At 37.7% G+C, this 20,743-nt stretch overlaps 1 protein-coding gene across 3 annotated transcripts in view; it reads right to left on the bottom strand.

The window, feature by feature from the left end:
• Positions 1-20,743, bottom strand: part of LOC126457353 (maestro heat-like repeat-containing protein family member 1) — a 247,734-nt gene that overhangs the window by 65,515 nt on the left and 161,476 nt on the right. For 2 of the 3 annotated variants that reach the window (XM_050093582.1, XM_050093583.1), the window contains exons 25-27: positions 19,816-19,962; positions 4,194-4,535; positions 925-1,059 (exon numbers count right to left, since the gene is read on the bottom strand). In XM_050093582.1, coding sequence (XP_049949539.1) covers positions 925-1,059; positions 4,194-4,535; positions 19,816-19,962 — 624 coding nt within the window. Of the gene's footprint in view, positions 1-924; positions 1,060-4,193; positions 4,536-19,815; positions 19,963-20,743 lie in introns of those variants that run through there. The other variant, XM_050093584.1, reaches the window with a different exon arrangement.

The raw sequence follows: 20,743 nt of genomic DNA, 5'->3' as shown, positions 1-20,743 counted from the left end.
AGAGTGGATATAAAATGTAGAATGGCAATGGCAAGAACATTTTTTGTGAAGAAGCGAAATTTGTGAACATCGAGTACAGATTTAAGTGCCAGGAAGTCTTTTCTGAAAGTATTTGTATGGAGTGTAGCTATGTATGGAAGTGAAACATGGATGATAAACAGTTTAGATGAGAAAAGAGTAGAAGCATTTGAAATGTGGTGCTACAGAAGAATGCTGAAGATTAGATGGGTAGATTACATAACTAATGTGGAGGTGTTGAATGGAATTGGGGAGAAAAGAAATTTGTGGTACAACCTGACTAGAAGAAGGAATCGGATGGTAGGACATGTTCTGAGGCATCAAGGGATCACAAATTTAGTACTGGAGGGAAGTATGGGAGGTAAAAATCATAGAGGGAGACCAAGAGATGTACACAGTAAGCAGATTCATAATGATGTATGTTGCAGTACTTATTCGGAGATGAAGAGCCTTGCAAAGGATAGAGCAGCATGGCGAGCTGCATCAAACCAATCTTCGGACTGAAGACCACAACAACTACTATCATTGATAGGGGTGTATGTGGAAACTGAGATGAGGAGAAAGGAGAAAATGGCACATTAGAGGTAGATGTTCTTCCTAAAGATATTTTAATTACAATCTCTGTTAAGAAAATTCATGGAAAAAGGCTCAAGCCCTAGCATAGTTCTTGTTTCATTTTCAGCAAGAGTACATGGTAGTACACTGCAACAGATTCAAAGTGAAAATATCCTGACAAAAGAAAATTAATATGCTATTTAATATGGAATAGCCAGGAAGGACAATATTTTCTGTTCAGAATCTATGATCAAACAGTGTATCTACTTATTAAAGTTAACTTTACTAAGTTTGTTGAAATTTTCTTAAAGTAAGATGCAAATAATCAATTATACGACAAATGTTACATACCAGAATTTTTGAAACAGCTGTGATGAAGTTGGTGTAATACAGAACAGATTCATTATGCAAATGTTCCTGGCACATTGAATTCAGCTTCTCAGTTTGCAACCATGGGCATACCTGCTTCAACGTATATTTGCAAGCCTGCACAAAATAAATTATAACAAATTAGATAGAATAGAAGAGAGCACAGTTTTCATTAAGTATATTGTAAGAGATGTGTTCTGCATAGTTAAACTCATCCATGCTCTCCCCCAACACCAGTCTCTACTGAAATCATCATTATTATTATTACTAATAACAAAGATAATGACAACAATAATAATATAAGCTGAACAAAACAATGAAAAATTATTTCTGGAATGGCATGACAGTTCATAATGGGAACCTGAAAAGTGTTGCAAAAATTGAATATTTATATGTATTTCATTAGAACAAAAATCTAAATATCAGTGCCTTCCTGACTCTCACAAAAAGCTTCTTGTTTTATCTTCTACAATGAACTGGATAACAACATCTTACATCTGGTGAAGCCCAATTTGGAAGGATAACGTGCGTAAGAACATGTTTGCAAAATAAAAAGTGCACAAATGCAACAACATATCAATGCACTCAATTTCATGGTGCCACGCAAATTGTAGGCAATTGAATTGTCAGTATAAGACACACGCTATGTAATGCAGTGCTAGAATCTGCCATTAGACCCAGGAAGTTACAAAAAAGAAACATGTATGTTTGTCTGCTAGCTAAACTTCCAAAGTTGGTACAAATACAAACATTTTAAAGTTGCAGTTTTAATTGGTGGGTATTTTGAACTGTGGTTGCCTCCAATACTGGTAGAAGTCGGGCCTGAACTACCTCATTTACGGCACTGTCAACTTCAGCAGGCAATTGAGCAGCAGACATCACGAATTCTTTATGTTATGTGCTCCTTATTGTTTCCATTTCTTGTATCGAAATGAATGAAGAGACTAATTCTTGTCCATCGCAGAGTCTGATAAACTCACAAGAGTAAATGTATTGGCGATCCCTATGACCACGTGTCGGTTCTGCTTTTGCAGAAAAATTGAAGATGGGTGTAGGCTGTCTGTCTTGCGAGTGGAAAGCAGGGCACATTCCCCACAGTGCTCCTCCATCCTCTGGTGGTCTTAATTCTATTTGTTTATCCTCATGGCTGAGTGACAGTTTATAGTGCCCACATTCTGCACTGTAGCAACTGGAATAAAAAAAATAATAAACACCTGTCAACATATTTTGACTACAATGAAAATCTTCCCTTAACAGCTGAATAGAATTGTTTTTGATTCCACTTGTATGTAAAGTACTTTGTCAATTGAAGCTGTAGTGTCATCAAGTATGAGTCATAAGGCTGTAAAATACCCACAAAAGGTCAAAAATCAATATTCTCCAGTTTTTTAATCATCACATTGGATGAGGAAACAAAAAAAAGGTCAAGAAATATCTTAAATCAGAGAAGCACTCTGGTCACCGACAGGAAGTTGCTTCTGCTTTTCATCAGAAACAATCGCTTCTTGAAAGCTCAAATGGAGCAAAATGAAGCAAACCAGCAAGATTATTTCAGACAAAGAAGTTTCTGCAAAAAGGAAACATTTGAGCCAAAAGGCTCCCCAAGCATCACTTCTTTATAGCATTCCATTTCAAAGCACTAAGGGCTTGTCTGCAGGCACCTAGCACGACAGTCTTTTAAATTTATGTTTTTAATCATTTACAATTACAAGAACCTAGATGTAGGCTTTGCCAAAAATAGATGCAAATTTTGTCAAAAATAGATGCTATCTTTTTATTCCCTAGTGCTAAACCATGAAAAAGTATAAACGTCTATAAAGGAAAGAACTCCAAGATAAAATGCCCATCAAATGAAGATGGAAAACAATTGTTACATACTAGATGTCAGCAGATATAGTCATAAATAAAAGGTAAAACAGATTTCAGTATTTGGAACCACTGGATCTTCATCACGAGAAAAAACAAAAGTCAAGGATATAAGACAATTTAAGGATTAAGTCAAAAGTTGCACAAATCTTGGGTAACAGGAGATGATGGGAGAGGTGTGTAATGTAGCAGAATAGGATAGTATGAAACAAAGAGTACAATTTCACACATTTCGGAGATTATGATACTACAACGTGATGTTTATGAGAACTTATATATGTGCAGAAGTTTAAATTTTGACATTGCTTGCCTACTGTATTAATGAAAACTAGTTGACTTAATTTGAATTTAAACCAGTTCTGATAATTTTAAGGAGATAGTGTACTATAAATGAAAAATGTGTAAACCATAGTATAAACATAAGCCCAACTTATCCTGTGAGAAGTTTATATGTAAAAGACTAATAGTGATTACAAAGAGTCCATTGAAATGACACAGGAATCATGTTAGGAACAAAAGTTATATTGCAACTGTAAAGTAATTATCAGAAATAATTAGGACACTGTTATCCATGTACATTTCATGAAATTTAGATATGGAAACTGATATTTCAACATGCTAATTGTTTCAGAAATATTGCCATAATTTGCACAGCTAAAATATATAACCAGTTTTATGAAAGCATACAAATGTTAACTGTAAATTCAATTACGATCAAACAATACGTAACGTGACTGCAAATATTGTAACTTAGGTAACCAGCAATGGTGGAAGCCGAATCACATTAGTATTACAGCAGTTAGTATTAACGTAGTAGTGCCTCAGTATTACTGTCAGTCGTACATCAATTTTTGGGCACTAAACCCATGTCAGTTTTATCTGTGTTGTGATGCAATAAATGCATTTTAAAAGTACTTAGTATGTTTCAGCTATGTTATTTTCAGGTAAACTTGTCAAAAATTGCCTGATGTCACTTAAAACTGAATCCAGAAGATATTGTAAGTGGAGAAACTACTTTAAACCTGGATTACACACCTCAATGATATCTTTGACAATCAGCAAGTTAGATAACATAAACATATCCACTAAAGCTAATTACATTTTAGTATAGCTTGAGAAGATGGGATTCATTTTAATGTTTAAGGTGACACCAACAATGAAATGCTGTCTACCATACTGTTAGCACTTTTTAAAGTATAGCCCTCTAATCCTCTATTTTTTGGTTTCCTGAGGGCAGGTGTCTTGGGTGGAACTTTCACTTACGCTGGTTACTTTCAGTTCCTATATCTACTAACATCTGGTAAGCAAATTCAATATTTTCAATACCCATAACAATATTTAATATATTTTATAACATAAATGAACTTAATAACCACAAATGTTACCTTAATGACCATTTCATGATCATCATTCAGATGAAGAAAGAAACAAGCTAAATTTCCATTTATTTGCTCCAGGAATGGTGTCTTAGATGGCTTGTTGCCATATCTTGCAATGTCACCAAAGATCTGAATAGCTGTAGCTCGAAGCTCAGGATCATCTTTCTCAAAATAAGGTTTTATACGTAAAGCAATGGTCACTTGAATATTTTCTATCTGAGTGTCATCAGCCACTTTCAACATCCTGATGAACCCTTTCATTGCTTCAAATGGTATCTTGCTTCCATTTTCCTGGTCATCCAATCCTTGCAGCAAGGCAGACAAGACGCATTCTGAATGCCTATTCACCTAATAAAGAGAAAATAAGAAAACATGAATTTCAAAAACATATGCCAAGCTCTCCAACAAATTAAAAAAGATGCAATGACACCACATCAGACCCAATTTTGGTAGCATGTATCATAATTTTATTTTATAAAATAATTCAAATTTGCAACCACACATTACATCTGTGCTCGTCTTGTATAATCTTAAAGTACCAACACTGAAAAACCTCAATAATTTCTTAAAAAGAAATTTGGAGTCTGACTTCAGCAACTAAATGAGCAAAATGTAATAGTGTTACTAGTGTTTGGCAGCAAAAGTTTTAAAATCATGATTTTTTTTTTCATAGCTGTTATTTTCTCAGCAACTGTAGCATATTGTTTGTTTGTTTGTTGTGGTCTTCAGTCCTGAGACTGGTTTGATGCAGCTCTCCATGCTACTCTATCCTGTGCAAGCTTTTTCATCTCCCAGTACCTACTGCAACCTACATCCTTCCGAATCTGCTTAGTGTATTCATCTCGTGGTCTCCCTCTACGATTTTTACCCTCCACGCTGCCCTCCAATACTAAATTGGTGATCCCTTGATGCCTCAGAACATGCCCTACCAACCGATCCCTTCTTCTGGTCAAGTTGTGCCACAAACTTCTCTTCTCTCCAATCCTATTCAATACTTCCTCATTAGTTACATGATCTACCCATCTAATCTTCAGCATTCTTCTGTAGCACCACATTTCGAAAGCTTCTATTCTCTTCTTGTCTAAACTATTTATCGTCCATGTTTCACTTCCATACATGGCTACACTCCATACGAATACTTTCAGAAATGACTTCCTGACACTTAAATCAATACTCGATGTTAACAAATTTCTCTTCTTCAGAAACGCTTTCCTTGCCATTGCCAGTCTACATTTTATATCCTCTCTACTTCGACCATCATCAGTTATTTTGCTCCCCAAATAGCAAAACTCCTTTACTACTTTAAGTGCCTCATTTCCTAATCTAATTCCCTCAGCATCACCAGACTTAATTAGACTACATTCCATTATCCTTGTTTTGCTTTTGTTGATGTTCATCTTATATCCTCCTTTCAAGACACTGTCCATTCCATTCAACTGCTCTTCCAAGTCCTTTGCTGTCTCTGACAGAATTACAATGTCATCGGCGAACCTCAAAGTTTTTATTTCTTCTCCATGGATTTTAATACCTACTCCGAATTTTTCTTTTGTTTCCTTTACTGCTTGCTCAATATACAGATTGAACAACATCGGGGAGAGGCTACAACCCTGTCTTACTCCCTTCCCAACCACTGCTTCCCTTTCATGTCCCTCGACTCTTATAACTGCCATCTGGTTTCTGTACAAATTGTAAATAGCCTTTCGCTCCCTGTATTTTACCCCTGCCACCTTTAGAATTTGAAAGAGAGTATTCCAGTCAACATTGTCAAAAGCTTTCTCTAAGTCTACAAATGCTAGAAACGTAGGTTTGCCTTTCCTTAATCTTTCTTCTAAGATAAGTCGTAAGGTCAGTATTGCCTCACGTGTTCCAGTGTTTCTACGGACTGTAGCATATATCAGATTAAAATTCAGTTGTCAGCTGCACAGATGTTTTTATTTAGCTTTACAGGTTTCAACAGATTAATCTGTTATCTTCAGAAGTCTACAAAATTAAGATCATCATAAATAATTAATTCTTGGCTGAATATTTATGTTAAGTATAAGTAGTTTATTACAAAACCACTTCATATTGTTTCAGCTGTTGTTAATAAATTTGGATAAATTATTGTGCCTGACTCCACCCAGCGGCTTTGACAAGTGAAGTCCTGATTTTAAGATAAAAATTATGTAATTGGCCTGTTATTAAATGTTATCTGTGGTTATCTTAATAACTGACATAAAACTGTGCAGGAACAAAAGACCACAGCTTAGACTGCTATGAGTGAAATGATCTGCACTCATATTTGTAATTTTTGTTCTCACAAATATTTCGCTTTTTTTCTAAATGTTACACAAATTCTGGGGCTGACGTTACACGGAATCTAAGGGCATGGCTTACATATTATTTCAAGGTCTGTTACTTTTCTTGTTTTTATAGTAGGTGTGTGCACACTGATATTTTTTAGAGTTTTTGTTTTGGACCTGTTGTCTGTACTGTGTATGTGATGTCTACGTAACGACTGTAAGTGTATTACAATTGTGTTTTGCAATACATGCCTGCAGTGGTTTATTTCAGCATTTTTAGCTTTTTAGTGTTGGACTCTGTACTATTGCAAAAATAATGTTTAGGAATCATTAGCCACAATTGACCTATATTCCATTCAATACCTTGTTGACCAGTCTCGTGTGAGAATTGAAGATAGCAAAACTGAAGCGAAGTTTTAAATTTCACGTCCAAAAAATCATTCAAGCAGGAGAATCATACAAACATACCATCATTTGAGCATCGGACAGACTCCCATATGGACGACATAGTAATAAGCATACCTGGTGTAGAAAAATAACTTAAAGACTTGAAAATAGGTAAGTCGCCGGGTCTGGATGGAATCCCAGTTCGATTTTACAAAGAGTACTCTACAGCACAGGTCCCTTACCTAGCTTTCATTTATCATGAATCTCTTGTCCAGCACAAAGTACCAAGTGACTGGAAAAAAGTGGAGGAGACTCCAGTGAATAATAAAGGTAAAAGAACACCACCGCAAAATTACAGACCAAAATCCCTAACTTCTGCCTGTTGCAGAATCCTTGATCAAATTCTCAATTTGAATATAATAAAGTTTCTTGAGACTGAGAAGCTTATGTGCAGGAATCAGTATTCACATGATATACTGAGAACTAGGGATGGAGGGCAACAGGCAGATTCCATATTTATAGATTTCCTGGAAGTATTTAACACAGTACCCATTGCTATTACAAGCATATGGAATAAGTTCACAGATATATGAGTGGCTTGAAGACTTCTTAAATAATAGAGCCCAGTATGTAGTCGACGGCGAGTGTTCATTAAGAGACAACGGTACTGTCAGGAGTTCCCCAGGGAACTGTGATAGGACAGCTGTTGTACTCTATGTATGTGAATGATTTGGCTGATAGGCAGCAATCTGTGTTTGTTTGCTGATAATGCCGTGGCATATGGTAAGGTGTCATAGTTGAGTGACTGTAGAAAGATACAAGACAACTTAGACAAAATTTTCAGTTGGTGTGATGAATGGCAGCTAGCCCTAAATGTGAATAAATGCACGTTAATGCAGACGAGTGGGAAGATCAAACATGTAATACAGTATTACTAGTGTCCTGCTTTAACAGTCAAGTTGTTTACATATCTGGGGATAACACTGCACAGCAGTATGAGGTGGAATGAGCATGTGAGAACTGTGGTAGGGAAGGCAAATGGTTGACATCAGTTTATTGGGAAAATTTTAGGAAAGAGTGGTTCACCTGTAAAGGAGACCACATATAGGATGATGTCATTGGTCAAAGCTGACTGGTGGAATCAGACATGAGAATTTGCCATATCTTCACAGAAGAATAATGCCATGACATGTCTACAAAATGTACATATTGTATGTGATTATTATAAGCACAGGTTAACAGGTTGGTACTTTATAGTGAATAAATCACGTGTATGTACGAAGTCAAGTTGTTGTGGTAGCAGCAAGGTACATATATATAAAAGCATAAAAATTATAATTAAAGTATATAAAGGAGTTGTATATAATACACCTGAAAAAACATGGCACACAGTTCTGACATCTAAAAGCAGTGGACTAAATTTCACATTTTATAAGAGATGCCATACAATCAAAAGATTTGTTGAACACTCAGCTTGCACTGAAAAATAGACACTACTATGATTGTGCAGCATCTCTTATAAAATGTGGATTTTAGTCCATTCCTTTTAGATGTTATAACTATGTGCCATCTATTTCAAGTGCATTACATACAACTTCTCTACATACTTCAGTTATAATTTTTGTATGTCTTTACATACGTTCCTTGCTCCTAGTGCCACACCTTGACTACATACATAAATGTGATTCATTTAATACAAATTATCAATCTGTCGACTTTTTTGGACATGTTGCAGCATTATGTTTCTGTGAAGAAGATACTGACATCTGGTAAACAAAAACTAAGTACGTTTTGTAATACACTTCTTATGTTGTTGTGGTCTTCAGTCCTGAGACTGGTTTGATGCAGCTCTCCATGCTACTCTATCCTGTGCAAGCTTTTTCATCTCCCAGTACCTACTGCAACCTACATCCTTCTGAATCTGCTTGGTGTATTCATCTCTTGGTCTCCCTCTACGATTTTTACCCTCCACGCTGCCCTCCAATACTAAATTGGTGATCCCTTGATGCCTCAGAACAAGTCCTACCAACCGATCCCTTCTTCTGGTCAAGTTGTGCCACAAACTTCTCTTCTCCCCAATCCTATTCAATACTTCATTAGTTATGTGATCTACCCATCTAATCTTCAGCATTCTTCTGTAGCACCACATTTCGAAAGCTTCTATTCTCTTCTTGTCCAAACTATTTATCGTCCATGTTTCACTTCCATACATGGCTACACTCCATACGAATACTTTCAGAAATGACTTCCTGACACCTAAATCAATACTGGATGTTAACAAATTTCTCTTCTTCAGAAACGCTTTCCTTGCCATTGCCAGCCTACATTTTATATCCTCTCTACTTCGACCATCATCAGTTATTTTGCTCCCCAAATAGCAAAACTCCTTTACTACTTTAAGTGCCTCATTTCCTAATCTAATTCCCTCAGCATCACCCGACTTAATTAGACTACATTCCATTATCCTTGTTTTGCTTTTGTTGATGTTCATCTTATATCCTCCTTTCAAGACACTGTCCATTCCATTCAACTGCTCTTCCAAGTCCTTTGCTGTCTCTGACAGAATTACAATGTCATCGGCGAACCTCAAAGTTTTTATTTCTTCTCCATGAATTTTAATACCTACTCCGAATTTTTCTTTTGTTTCCTTTACTGCTTGCTCAATATACAGATTGAACAACATCGGGGAGAGGCTACAACCCTGTCTTACTCCCTTCCCAACCACTGCTTCCCTTTCATGCCCCTCGACTCTTATAACTGCCATCTGGTTTCTGTACAAATTGTAAATAGCCTTTCGCTCCCTGTATTTTACCCCTGCCACCTTTAGAATTTGAAAGAGAGTATTCCAGTCAACATTGTCAAAAGCTTTCTCTAAGTCTACAAATGCTAGAAACGTAGGTTTGCCTTTCCTTAATCTTTCTTCTAAGATAAGTCGTAAGGTCAGTATTGCCTCACGTGTTCCAGTGTTTCTACGGAATCCAAACTGATCTTCCCCGAGGTTGGCTTCTACTAGTTTTTCCATTCGTCTGTAAAGAATTCGTGTTAGTATTTTGCAGCTGTGACTTATTAAGCTGATAGTTCGGTAATTTTCACATCTGTCAACACCTGCTTTCTTTGGGATTGGAATTATTATATTCTTCTTGAAGTCTGAGGGTATTTCGCCTGTTTCATACATCTTGCTCACCAGATGGTAGAGTTTTGTCAGGACTGGCTCTCCCACGGCCGTCAGTAGTTCCAATGGAATATTGTCTACTCCGGGGGCCTTGTTTCGACTCAGGTCTTTCAGTGCTCTGTCAAATTCTTCACGCAGTATCGTATCTCCCATTTCATCTTCATCTACATCCTCTTCCATTTCCATAATATTGTCCTCAAGTACATCGCCCTTGTATAGACCCTCTATATACTCCTTCCACCTTTCTGCTTTCCCTTCTTTGCTTAGAACTGGGTTTCCATCTGAGCTCTTGATATTCATACAAGTCGTTCTCTTATCTCCAAAGGTCTCTTTAATTTTCCTGTAGGCGGTATCTACCTTACCCCTAGTGAGATAGGCCTCTACATCCTTACATTTGTCCTCTAGCCATCCCTGCTTAGCCATTTTGCACTTCCTGTCGATCTCATTTTTGAGACGTTTGTATTCCTTTTTGCCTGTTTCACTTACTGCATTTTTATATTTTCTCCTTTCATCAATTAAATTCAATATTTCTTCTGTTACCCAAGGATTTCTACTAGCCCTCGTCTTTTTACCTACTTGATCCTCTGCTGCCTTCACTACTTCATCCCTCAAAGCTACCCATTCTTCTTCTACTGTATTTATTTCCCCCATTCCTGTTAATTGCTCCCTTATGCTCTCCCTGAATCTCTGTACAACCTCTGGTTCTTTTAGTTTATCCAGGTCCCATCTCCTTAAATTCCCACCTTTTTGCAGTTTCTTCAGTTTTAATCTACAGGTCATAACCAATAGATTGTGGTCAGAGTCCACATCTGCCCCTGGAAAAGTCTTACAATTTAAAACCTGGTTCCTAAATCTCTGTCTTACCATTATATAATCTATCTGATACCTTTTAGTATCTCCAGGGTTCTTCCATGTATACAATCTTCTTTCATGATTCTTAAACCAAGTGTTAGTTATGATTATGTTGTGCTCTGTGCAAAATTCTACCAGGCGGCTTCCTCTTTCATTTCTGTCCCCCAAGCCATATTCACCTACTATGTTTTCTTCTCTCCCTTTTCCTACACTCGAATTCCAGTCACCCATGACTATTAAATTTTCGTCTCCCTTCACAATCTGAATAATTTCTTTTATTTCATCATACATTTCTTCAATTTCTTCGTCATCTGCAGAGCTAGTTGGCATATAAACTTGTACTACTGTAGTAGGTGTGGGCTTCGTATCTATCTTGGCCACAATAATGCGTTCACTATGCTGTTTGTAGTAGCTTACCCGCATTCCTATTTTCCTATTCATTATTAAACCTACTCCTGCATTACCCCTATTTGATTTTGTGTTTATAACCCTGTAGCCACCTGACCAGAAGTCTTGTTCCTCCTGCCACCGAACTTCACTAATTCCCACTATATCTAACTTCAACCTATCCATTTCCCTTTTTAAATTTTCTAACCTACCTGCCCGATTAAGGGATCTGACATTCCACGCTCCGATCCGTAGAACGCCCGTTTTCTTTCTCCTGATAACGACATCCTCTTGAGTAGTCCCCGCCCGGAGATCCGAATGGGGGACTATTTTACCTCCGGAATATTTTACCCAAGAGGATGCCATCATCATGTAATCATACAGTAAAGCTGCATGCCCTCGGGAAAAATTACGGCTGTAGTTTCCCCTTGCTTTCAGCCGTTCGCAGTACCAGCACAGCAAGGCCGTTTTGGTTATTGTTACAAGGCCAGATCAGTCAATCATCCAGACTGTTGCCCTTGCAACTACTGAAGAGGACACTTCTTATACTTCACATAAAAGAATGACCAAAGTCTAATGATTTAGCCCTAATCTTGTGGACTTCTGAAGATAATATATTAATCTGTTGAAACAGGAAAAGCAAAATAAAAATATCTGTGCAACTGACAACAGGTATTTATTGTGAAATTTAAGAACTATATTTTTACAAGACATAGTTTTCAAAATTATGCCTCCCTCTTTCTCCCTTTCCCACTGTCAATACAAAACAAGACAATTTCATTTACAATTACACAAAGGAACTCATTTCATAATTACTATTACTAAACTGACAGCAAATATTTGGATACTACTGTTACCCAAAACCACATTATTTAATGCTAAAATTATTTCTTTTCTCTCCACCTTCCCTCCTTCAGACTTCTGTTGTAAACTCATACTGTTATTACCACCAGCAGCCTCATTTTCAATTTTTTTAATTTTTTTTTTAGGTCACCAGTCTTTCAAGTTGCTTACCTATAGTCTCCACTTTTTTATATCCTGTGTCGATATTTTGGACTCTGATTCAAGTACTGTTCCAACATACTACAATTCCTTCATTTGTTACATTTGTTCATGGAATTCTTTCCTCATCCACTAAACCAACATCATAAACATAATAACTTTCTTGTAGGAACTCCATTTTTACTTTTCTAGTTTCTTTTTGTGTCATCTCTGTGGAACCCATATATCTTCCTATAACCCTACTCTTCAGCTATTAAAGACTCTTTACCTGTGTGAGTGTAGTGGTTCATTTCACTTCTACTGATCTGTCCAAAGTACATTTTCTTAACTCAATCAACAGCAATGATTTCTATCCCATCTCTTTTTTTCCCTTTTAATTCTTATGCATTTATGCTTGCTCATGATTATTACTTTATGCCCAAAGACCAATTCTTGAAAATTAATACATTATGCAATGTAGCACCAATTACTTCACAAGTAGGTACAACGCTTTTGTCCAACACTTATAGCCTTTGAAGTGTGACTACCATAATATTTCATAATGATGAAAGCATTCATGAAGTATTCAATCTCATGCCTTTCTCTTACCTCATCAATTCAAATGTTTCTTCATTCTTTCCCATCCTGAAATTGTAGTCTTTGCACGGTCACCAGACATTCATTCTACATTTTTTAGCAATTTTCCAGTCCTACCAGATTCTCTCTATTCTGTTATTAGCTTGTTGTGAGACATGAAGATTTGTTCACTGGTAGTTATTTTCCAAAGAATGAAGTGCTGCACTCATTCAGGAAAAAAAGTTGTTAATGATAGTTTTGACTCCCGTTAATTTTCATGTTAATAGATAACATAAACTCATGATATGATTCGAAATTGGGCGCCATTACGCTACGATTTGGAGAATATTACTTTTACTAATCCTCTTTTTGTATAAAAAAAAAAAAAAAAAATTCCTGTAAACTTACAAGGAGGTAGAATGGCTGAGTATTCATCTGCTAGCAGTGAAATTTCAGTCTGCTGACAGACCCATTAACACAGAACAATATTTACCCCTAACTTTTTGAAGTATAAGTTCCTTCATCAGGGAGACTTTTTCTCTCCTTCGTAAGTCACTCCCAGTAACTCCCAGTAGCTTTCATCTAGGGAACCAGATATCTCTACACTAGCAGCAATATCAATGGACTAACTAGGGGACCCTCCATACTATAAATCATAGATTTTGATGCACTTCAAATATGTTGTAGAGGCACTTACCCTGGGTACCTGGCTATCCGGTTTTTTAGTGATGGGCCTTAGTTTTTCAGAAAATTGATTTTGAAGTTCATTGTGTGCTTTGTATATCTGTAATATTACAAGCATTCCGAGCAAGCCAGCGTAGCATAGCGGTAAAGGTTCAGGGCTAATGCAGTGGAGGTATTGTGTTTGAATCCTGCTTGTGTACCTTTTTTTTTTTTTTTTTCCAAAATCGAGTGAATTTTTCAATTTCATTTCAAAGAATATCAACAATCAGTGTAAGGTGTGCAAAATTATAAATATATATTCAGTTATTCATTTTTTCAAATATTCATTCCGTTCGTACAACTGTCACTTCTTGTATTACCTAAATTGATCTCCGCCCATTATCATCCCCTCTCCTATGAATATCATTAGCCGTAATGGGAACCACAGCTCCTAGTTGTGGCCAATGAGGATGCAAGTTGTATTCCTTTACGTAAATCTAATTACAGCGCCAGTTGCTCGCAAAGCGTCTCTAGTGCTGTGTGTTAGAAAATTCTGTGAAATGGAAGAACCAAGTGTTTCTGCAGTAGTGCAGCCAGAAGAAGATCCACAAGTAGAGGAGTTGAATGAAGGATCAAAAGGTGAAATCACAAATGCCACTAAACACGCTGAAAATATACTCTGCGATTTGAATCTCATAACGAATACACCGCCTAGTGTGATCTCTGCCAATTCCACTGCAATTGACGATGGATATGTAGTGCAATTCGGGATCTCTTGGGTGAAAGACAGATCATTATTGATGATGAATTGATAGATATCAACGAAGAAGATGAATTGGGAGAATATGATGAGAACCACAAATGGAACAAATATTTGAAAAAATTAATAACTGAATATATATTTATAATTTCACACACTTTACACCGTTTATTGATATTCTTTGAAATAAAATTGAAAAATACGGTTGATTTTTTTTTTTTAAAAAAAAAAGGAAGAAGAAGAAGAAGAAGTAGTACACGAGCAGGATTCGAACACGATACCTCCAGTGCAGTAGACCTGAACCTTTACCGCTGCGCTACGCTGACTTGCTTGGAATGCATGTAATGTTACAGATATACAAAGTGCGCAAAGAGCTTCAAAATCAATTTTCTGAAAAACTAAGGCCCGTCGCTAAAAAACTGGATAACCAGGTACTCAGTGTAAGTGCCTCTGCAACATATTTGAAGTGCATTAAAATCTGTGATTTACAGTATGGAGGGCCTCCTTGTAAGATTAATACAGTTGTGCTTGTTGCTGCTGCAGCTGTCATTAAGCTTCAATACAGTCATTTATGTAGGCTCTTACCTTTCCGCATGATGAGCATTTTCTTTCTTTCTACTTCAGTTGCAACTGTGGTTCCAAAACTGTACATGCTGAGAGCATATTATTATTATTATTATTACCTTTCCTTTCTCAGACATTATGTCTGGTTAAAAATGGAAAGTGACGCGAACCTTGATCAAGTGTGACTTCCTTTTAACTGTACGGTATATGTTACACTGCATTTAGGAACTTTCGAGTAATTGAACATGTATCAATAATTACAGATTTCTGTAGTTGTATATATACATTTGGATGTAGCTGCATTGCGTTGATGTACTGGCGGATATTGCATGGTATGACTCCTGTAGTTGATAGTACAATTGGTATAATGTCAACTTTATACTGATGCCACATGTCCTTGACTTCTTCAGCCAGTTGGATGTATTTTTCAATTTTTTCTCCTGTTTTCTTCTGTATATTTGTTGTATTGGGTATGGATATTTCGATTAGTTGTGTTAATTTCTTCTTTTTATTGGTGAGTATGATGTCAGGTTTGTTATGTGGTGTTGCTTTATCTGTTATAATGGTTCTGTTCCAGTATAATTTGTATTCATCATTCTCCAGTACATTTTGTGGTGCATACTTGTATATGGGAACATGTTATTTTATTAGTTTCCGTTGTATGGCAAGTTGTTGTTGTATTATTTTTGCTACATTGTCATGTCATCTGGTGTATTCTGTATTTGCTAGTATTGTACATCCGCTTGTGATGTGATCTACTGTTTCTATTTGTTGTTTGCAAAGTCTGCATTTATCTGTTGTGATATTGGGATCTTTAATAATACGCTTGCTGTAATATCTGGTGTTTATTGTTTGATCCTGTATTGCAATCATGAATCCATCCGTCTCACTGTATATATAGCCTTTTCTTAGCCATGTGTAGGATGCGTCTTGATCGATGTGTGGCTGTGTTAGATGATACGGGTGCTTGCCATGAATTATTATTATTATTATTTTTATTTTCCATGAGCATTTTGCTCTTCAAGCTTTTAAGAATGACACATTTAGCAGAACAAGGGAGAAATTCTTGTCCTGGAAGGCTACCACTATGAGTAGTAAAGATTTTAAAGTAACTTAGAGCTGACTGTGATAAAACTCGGGCCCTGAGTAGCAGTAGGTCATGCTACAGCATGCTATCAATCTATAATCATATAGACCACACACTATAACAGTGTTTTCAATAGTAGATGGCATTATATTTTCATGAAGTGAAGTTGTATTGATGGCCCATTAAGTATTTATTTATGCATAATTATGGTTGATCATAAATATTCCACTTTTTTGTGTCAATTATTATGCACTCAACATTCCCACTGTATATGGAGTGTGTTTCATTTCATCCAATTATTTTTATTATTATATAGTGGTAATATTTTAAACGCTTTCCATAAAATCCTGAACAGGTGAATTAAGAACAGAAGTACCATATTTTATGGACTATAAGACGCTACGGACTAATTTTTATATAATTAAAAAAACAACATTTTATCACTTTTATTATCAGACTGAAAAAAAAAAAAAAAACCTATTTTATAAAACCGAGCTACCCTTTAAAATCCATGAAAATCATCATCTGAACTTTCTTCTTCTTCTTCCTCTTCATTGAAATCATTGTCCTCTTCATATATACGAGATGGTCTTCACTGCCACCGAGAGCATTACTTATGCTGCACTTCTTGAGAGATTTAACAATGAAGTATTTGAAATTTCCTGGCAGATTAAAACTGTGTGTTGGACCAAGACTCGAACTCGGGACCTTTGCCTTTCGCGAGCAAGTGCTCTACCAACTGAGCTACCCAAGCATGACTCACGCTCCGTCCTCACAGCTTTACTTCTGCCAGTACCTCATCTCCTATCTTCCAAACTTAACAGAAGCTCTCCCGCGAACCTTGCAGAACTAGCATTCCTGAAAGAAAGGATATTGCGGAGGATATTGCAAGGTTCATAGGAGAGCTTCTGTTAAGTTTGGAAGGTAGGAGACTAGGTACTGGCAGATGTAAAGCTGTGAGGACGGGATGTAAGTCGTGCTTGGGTAGCTCAGTTGGTAGAGCACTTGCCCGCGAAAGGCAAAGGTCCCGAGTTTGAGTCTCGGTCCGGCACACAGTTTTAATCTGCCAGGAAGTTTCATATCAGTGCACTCTCTGCTGCAGAGTGAAAATCTCATTCTGAATTATTTATTTTTTCATTCTAGACCACGGCTGTATTACCCACAACCCACTTGTTTGACTGTAGTTTGTTTTAAGGGCCCCTCCACCATGAATTCATGTTGGGTTTCATCCATCATCCATTTCTTCCACTTCTCTCTCAAGTACACTTTATATGGTTTATTTATCAAGACATAAAGAGGTTACAATTGAGATGTAAGTCCTCCTGGAATAACAGCTAGCTTGGTGTTTCCCTGTCTCAAAAATTCTTTCACAGATTTTTTCAAATGACTACTAAACTGATTTACCACAAGAGAACCCTTCTTCAGTAGAGCACCTTTCCTTCTCTCCCATGCACTGTTAATGCATAATTTCATACCAGCCTCGTCCATCCAACCCTTGCCGTCTACAAGAACAACATCTGGCAGTATTTCAGAGGTTTTGGTATTGCTTTGCGCTGGCAAATGATCATTTAGTACTGTAACGACAACATGAAAGGACAACAGTGTAATGCATTTTTTCATGTCCACTTGTTCTTATACACACATCAAAAAAAGTTTTGCATCACCCCAGTTCCCAGAACTCCTGAAGATAGATGTTGACTGTGCATACTGTATCACAGACACAGTCCCTTTGACTGTTCAGATATGTCACTAAACCATGCATAAGCAATGCCTATTACATGGAGAGCGTCCGACAGCTGATCAGTTCCAGTCATTCCCCCAGGAAGGAGGTACATGGCTCTTATTGTCTGTAGTTCAACCATGCCTAGATGGTCAATACAATGATTTGATCGCGTCTGCATTGTTGCTTTGTGTCAGGAAGGGCTCTCAAAAAAGGGAAGTGTCCAGGCATCTCTGAGTGAACCAAATCGATATTGTTTGGACATGGAGGAGATACAGAGAGACAGGAACTGTCGATGACATGCCTCGCTCATGCCGCCCAAGGGCTACTACTGCAGTGGGTGACTGCTACTAATGCATTATGGCTCGGATGAACCCTGATAGCAATGCCACCATGTTGAATAGTGCTTTTTCTGCAGCCACAGGACGTCATTTTATGACTCAAAACGAGTGCAATAGGCTGCAAGATGCACAACTTCACTCACGACGTTCCTGGCGAGGTCCATCTTCACAACCCTGACACCATGCATCACGGTACAGATGGGCCTACAACATGCTGAATGGACCGCTCAGGATTGGCATCACGTTCTCTTCACCAATGAGTGTCACATATGCCTTCAATGAGACAATCGTCGGAGATATGTTTGGAGGCAACCCAGTGAGGATGAACGCCTTAGACACACTGTCCAGTGAGTGCAGCAAGGTGGAGGTTCCCTGCTGTTTTGGGGTGGCATTATGTGGGGCCAATGTATGCAGCTAATGGTCATGGAAGGTGCTGTAATGGCTGTACAATACGTGAATGACATCCTCTGTCTGATGGCGCAACCATATAGGCAGCATATTGGCGAGGCATTCGTCTTCATGGACGACAATTCACATACCCATCATGCACATCTTGAGAATGACTACCTACAAGATAATGACACTGCTCAACTAGAATGGCCAGCATTTTCTAAAGACATAAACTCAATTGAACATGCCTGGGATAGATTGAAAAGGGCTGTTTATGGACGACATGACCCACCAAACACTCTGAGGGATCTACACTGAATCGCCATTGAGGAGTGGGACAATCTGGACCAACAGTGCCTTGATGAACTTGTGGACAGTATGCCACGATGAATACAGGCATACATCAATGCATAAGGAGGTGCTACTGGGTATTAGAAGTACCAGTGTGTACAGCAATCTGGACCACCACCACCACCACCACCACCACCACCACCACCGAAGGTCTCGCTGAATGGTGGTACAACATGCAGTGTGTGCTTTTCATGAGCAATAAAAAGGGCAGAAATGATGTTTATGTTGATCTCTATTCCAATTTTCTGTACAGGTTCCGGAACTCTTAAGGTGATGCAAAACTTTTTTTATGTTGTAGTTACAGTTTTAACACCTTTCGTGGCAACAGTCCTGTTACTCAGCACATCAAATGTCAGAGGAGTTTTATCCATATTTGCTAATTGGCTTAGTTCACAATTGTTTTCTTTCAATGTTGAATAACAAAGCAATGGAAAGATAATATTTTCTCTTCATATTCTTAAGACATTTTCTAGATTTTTCGGTTTTGGTTCGCATGCTAAGTCCATGACGCATCATAAACCTGTAGCACCAACCAATTCAACCCTTAAAGTCTATTAAGTTCTTCTGTAGCACTAGCTGATGAGAGTGTATTTGAATTATTTTTGTATTAATTCCAATGTCATTTTGACGGTGTCCCTGAACCCATTTCAATACATCGTCTTCTAGTTTTGGCCATTTTGCATTCAGTCCTCTATTTTCACATTTAGTCTTCCTCATTTTTTCAGTTCTTCTTTACTACTCGCCATATGACTTTCTGTTGGCAGAGGGCCAAAAAGCTGCTCAGCTGCTCTGTTTCCATGTTCTTCCGCATATCCTATTACTTTCAATTTATATCCCACATCATACTAATGCTTTTTTTTCCATGTTACCAGATAGAGATAAGTTTCCCATGGCGTCAAATATATGGCTATTTTTAAGACTGGCAGGAATTTGAAATCAAACACTGGACATTTTTATATTAATTTCGAGTATAAGATGCACTTGAATTTTGTTTGAAGAAAAAAGTGCATCTTATGGTCCATAAAATATGGTATAGACATAATTGCAAATGCTACCTTACACCCCCCCCCCCCCCCCCACACACACACACACACACACACACAAGTATTACATACCTGTTCCTGCTCCCAGCAAGAAAGTGAAGCCAGGCCTTTTAAACATAATTGCCTGACAACTGGAGACGGATCAGCCAAACAGTTCAACAAGTTTGACATAATACTTTCCATGAGGACCATCTGGAGGCTACCTCTCATGGCCATTAGCTGAAGAAAAAAAAAAAATTGCTGTCATACAGAAACATATTACACTGAGATGACAAAAGTCATGGGATACCTCCTAATATTGCATCAGACCACCTTTTCCCAGTGTAATGCAGAAACTTGACACGGCATGGACTCGACAAGTCATTGGAAGTCTCCAGCAGAAATATTCAGCTGTGCTGTCCCTGTAGCCATCCATAACTGTGATAGTATTGCTGATGCAGGATTTTGTGCTTGAGCTGATCTCTCGATTATGTCCCATAAATGTACAATGCTATTCACATAGGGCAATCTGGATGGCCAAGTCATTTGCCCAAACAGTCTGAATGTTCTCCAAACCAATCATGAACAACTGTGGCCCAGTGACATGGCGTGTTGTCATCCATAAAAATTCCTTTGTTGTTTGGGTACATGAAGTTCACGAATGGCTGCAAATTGTCTCCAAGTAGCCAAACATACCCATTTCCAGTCAATGCTCAGTTGAGTTGGACCAGGGGACCCAATCCATTTAATGTAAAACTTCTCACACCATTATGGAGCCACCGCCAGTTTACACAGTGCCTTATTGATAACCTGGGTCCATGGCTTCATCAGCTCTCGCCAAGTGACATTAGAATTCATATCAACATGCCACATTTTTCCAGTCATCTAGGGTCCAATTGGCATAGTCATGATCCCAAGAGAGGTGCTGCAGGCAACGTTGTTCTTTAGCAAAGGCATTTGTGTGTGTCATCTGCTGCCATAGCACATTAAACCCAATTTTCATTGCACAGTCCCAAAGGAT

This window comes from Schistocerca serialis, chromosome 2, assembly GCF_023864345.2.
Source record: "Schistocerca serialis cubense isolate TAMUIC-IGC-003099 chromosome 2, iqSchSeri2.2, whole genome shotgun sequence".
Classification (NCBI taxonomy): Eukaryota; Metazoa; Arthropoda; class Insecta; order Orthoptera; family Acrididae; genus Schistocerca; species Schistocerca serialis.
The sequence above is the reverse complement of the archived record's forward strand: the minus strand, read 5'-3'. Positions and strand labels throughout refer to the sequence as shown.